This window comes from Prionailurus bengalensis, chromosome A3 (assembly GCF_016509475.1).
Source record: "Prionailurus bengalensis isolate Pbe53 chromosome A3, Fcat_Pben_1.1_paternal_pri, whole genome shotgun sequence".
Classification (NCBI taxonomy): domain Eukaryota; kingdom Metazoa; phylum Chordata; class Mammalia; order Carnivora; family Felidae; genus Prionailurus; species Prionailurus bengalensis.
Genome location: NC_057354.1, coordinates 376,711 through 379,382, shown reverse-complemented (window position 1 = coordinate 379,382; position 2,672 = coordinate 376,711). Strand labels below are relative to the sequence as shown.

General features: G+C 71.0%; 1 protein-coding gene across 1 annotated transcript; it reads right to left on the bottom strand.

Annotated features, from left to right (window-relative positions):
- Nucleotides 1-581: 581 nt before the first annotated feature.
- SOX18 (SRY-box transcription factor 18) lies at nt 582-2,333 on the bottom strand. Its single transcript, XM_043553359.1, has 2 exons — nt 1,832-2,333; nt 582-1,703 (listed from the first exon to the last, which is right to left on the bottom strand). The coding sequence occupies exons 1-2, from the start codon at nt 2,187-2,189 to the stop codon at nt 874-876; spliced, it is 1,188 nt and encodes a 395-aa protein (XP_043409294.1). The 5' UTR covers nt 2,190-2,333; the 3' UTR covers nt 582-873.
- Nucleotides 2,334-2,672: the final 339 nt, after the last annotated feature.

Below are 2,672 nucleotides of genomic sequence, written 5' to 3'. Positions count from 1 at the left end.
TAGGTGTCCACCCTGCCAGCCTCCTTTGGAGAGGAGCACAGTCCTGAGAAGTAGTCCCCAGGTGTGAAGGAAGTTGCATTTATGTATTTATTTTTAATTTAACTTATTTACTTTGAAGAAAGTTTTGAAAGAGCTGAGGAGAATGAAACATGGGTGGAGGTGTGGGGGCATCGCCAACCCCTATTACGCTCGAATTAAAAAGGGGGGTTGGGAGAGGAGGGGAATAGAAGGGGGGGTGGGGAGTGCCTGCACCTCATGCCTCCCACCAACTCTGTGGCAGGGGGCGGCGGGGGGAGCATCCTGGAAGGATGGAGAGGTGGGTGTTTTGGGGGCCAAGCTGGGTGGCAGTCTCCCAGGAGGCTCTGGGGAACGGCACGGCCAGGGTCCATTTCCCCTTCCCCCAACAACCACAGACTCGGGTGTGCAGAGGAAAGAGCGAGTCACTTTATTGTGGCCTCGCCTGGCCCGGGGTGGGGTGGGGGTGGGGGGTGCAGATCCTGCTCCTCCTTTAAAGCAAACAAATACTGGTATTCCTCATATCGCTACATTGGTGCTTTTGGTCAGTGAAACCCGTTGGAAGAAAAAGTTTAAAAGTTTAATTAAAAATTAAATATGTTGTATTACGTGTATAAAAAAGGCAAAGCGAAAAATACAGCCTGATTCTAGAAAATACACTGCAAGGAAAGCATTAGACGCTTCAAAGAGTTAACCCTAGCAGGGCCAGCCAACAGGTCCCAGGCCTGGGATTCCGGGAAAGGCCCCAGGGCACGTGGGAGGCACCCTCGCAGGGCGCCCGGGAGTAGCCGAAACGCGCGCGCCCTGGAGAGATGCCGGGCGGGCACGCGCGGCGGCGGCGGCGGCGGCGGCGGCCGCTCAACCCGAGATGCAGGCGCTGTAGTAGACGGCGCTGCTGGCGTCGGACAGCGCGGCGATCAGGCTGCTCTCCTCGGGGCAGGACATGGCGCGCGGGCCCAGCTTGGCCAGCGCCACGTGGTACGGGAGCCCGGCGGCGTCGGGCCGAGTCCGGCCGCAGTTGAGGTACTGGTCGAACTCGGTGAGGTCCACGTCGGCCCACAGGTCGGCGCTGGGCCCCAGCGTCTCGGCGCCCTCGGGCGGGGGGGCCTCGGGGGGCGGCGACAGCGGGCCGGGGAACGGGCCGGCTGCGGGCGCGGCCAGGGCGCCGTAGTAGAGGCCGGCGAGCGGCGCGGCGGGAGCGGGCGCGGTCCTGAGCGCCTCGGCCGCGGGCGCCCCGTAGCCGCCGCCGGGGTCCCGGGGCAGCTCGGCGGGCGCGTAGGGCGCGCGGAAGGCTCGGAGCGCGCAGTCCTCGGGCGCCGCGGGCGGCGGGAAGAAGGCGGCCTCGCCGGGCTCCAGGCCGTCCAGCGGCGAGCGCTCGGGCGTGGGCAGCCCCAGGCCGTCGAACTCGGCGCCCAGCGGGGGCAGCTCGCGGAAGGCACGGGCCGCGCCGGGCGCCGCGGAGAAGGGCTCGGGGGGCGGCGGCGGCGGCGGCGGCGGCGGCGGAGGGGGGGGCGCCAGGCCCGGGAGCAGGAGGCCGGGCTCCAGCCGCCGGGCCTTGCGCGCCTGCTTCTTGCGGCGCGGCCGATACTTGTAGTTGGGGTGGTCCCGCAGGTGCTGCACGCGCAGCCGCTCCGCCTCCTCCACGAAGGGCCGCTTCTCCGCCGCGCTCAGCTCCTTCCACGCCTTGCCTGCGGACCGTGGGTGCGGGTCAGCGGGCCCCGCCCGGCCCCCGCCCGGCCCGGCCCCAGGTCCCTCCCCCCACCCCCACCCCCGCCCCGCGCCCTTCCCCGCCCGCCCGCCCGCCCGCGCCCCTCACCCAGCATCTTGCTGAGCACCGCGTTGTGGAGGTCCGGGTTCTGCTGCGCCAGCCGCTTGCGCTCGTCCTTCGCCCACACCATGAAGGCGTTCATGGGCCGCCGGATGCGCGACTCGTCGGCAGCCTGGCGCTCCCCGCGGCCGGCCGGGCTGAGGCCATAGCGCCCCGGCTCGGGGCTTCGCGTCGGGCTGCGCTGCGGGCTGGGCGGCGAGGCGGGAGCGGCGGGCGCGGCGAGGGCGGCGGGGGCGGCGGGGAGGCCGCGCGGCTCAGCGGCGGCCCCGGGTCCCGGGGCCCATGCACAGTCGCGGCGGGCTGGCGGGTCGTCCTGTGCGCCGTAGCCGGGCGGCGATCTCTGCATTCCAGCTGGGCGCGGCCTGGGCGGAACGGAGCGCGGGAGCGCGGAGGGTGGGAGAGCGGGCACTTCGGGAGCCGGGCGCGGAGGGCAGGGCGGACGGCGGTGGAGACGGCGGTGGCCTCGGGCCGGGTGGGCGCCCAGATATAGCGGCGCGGGGCCAATAGGCGGCGGGGCGGGGCGGGGCGGGCTGGGGCCGCCCCCTCCCCGGGGGCTCCCTTTCTTCTCCGGCCCTCCGGATTCCACCGCAGCCTCCTTCGCGCGGCTGCCCCCGCACCCTCTGTGAAGGAGGGACCGCCACCCGCCCCCCTCCCAACACACACTCACACACAGCGGGAACGGGCCGCCGATGTGGGCTGGAGCTTGGAAGGGGGCGTCCTCGCGGGGACTGTCAGACTTTCAGAGACGAGGTGCCGTCCCCACCCACGGAGTCAGACCCCCGGACGGCAACGGGGGAGGCTGGCTGCCCACCCCCACTCCCCCCCGTGA

Coding starts and splice junctions, on each gene's coding strand:
- SOX18 (XM_043553359.1), bottom strand. CDS start 2,189: ATGCAGAGATCGCCGCCCGGCTACGGCGCACAGGACGACCCGCCAGCC. Junction 1,704..1,831: donor GGTGCTCAGCAAGATGCTGG/GTGAGGGGCGCG, acceptor CACGGTCCGCAG/GCAAGGCGTGGAAGGAGCTG.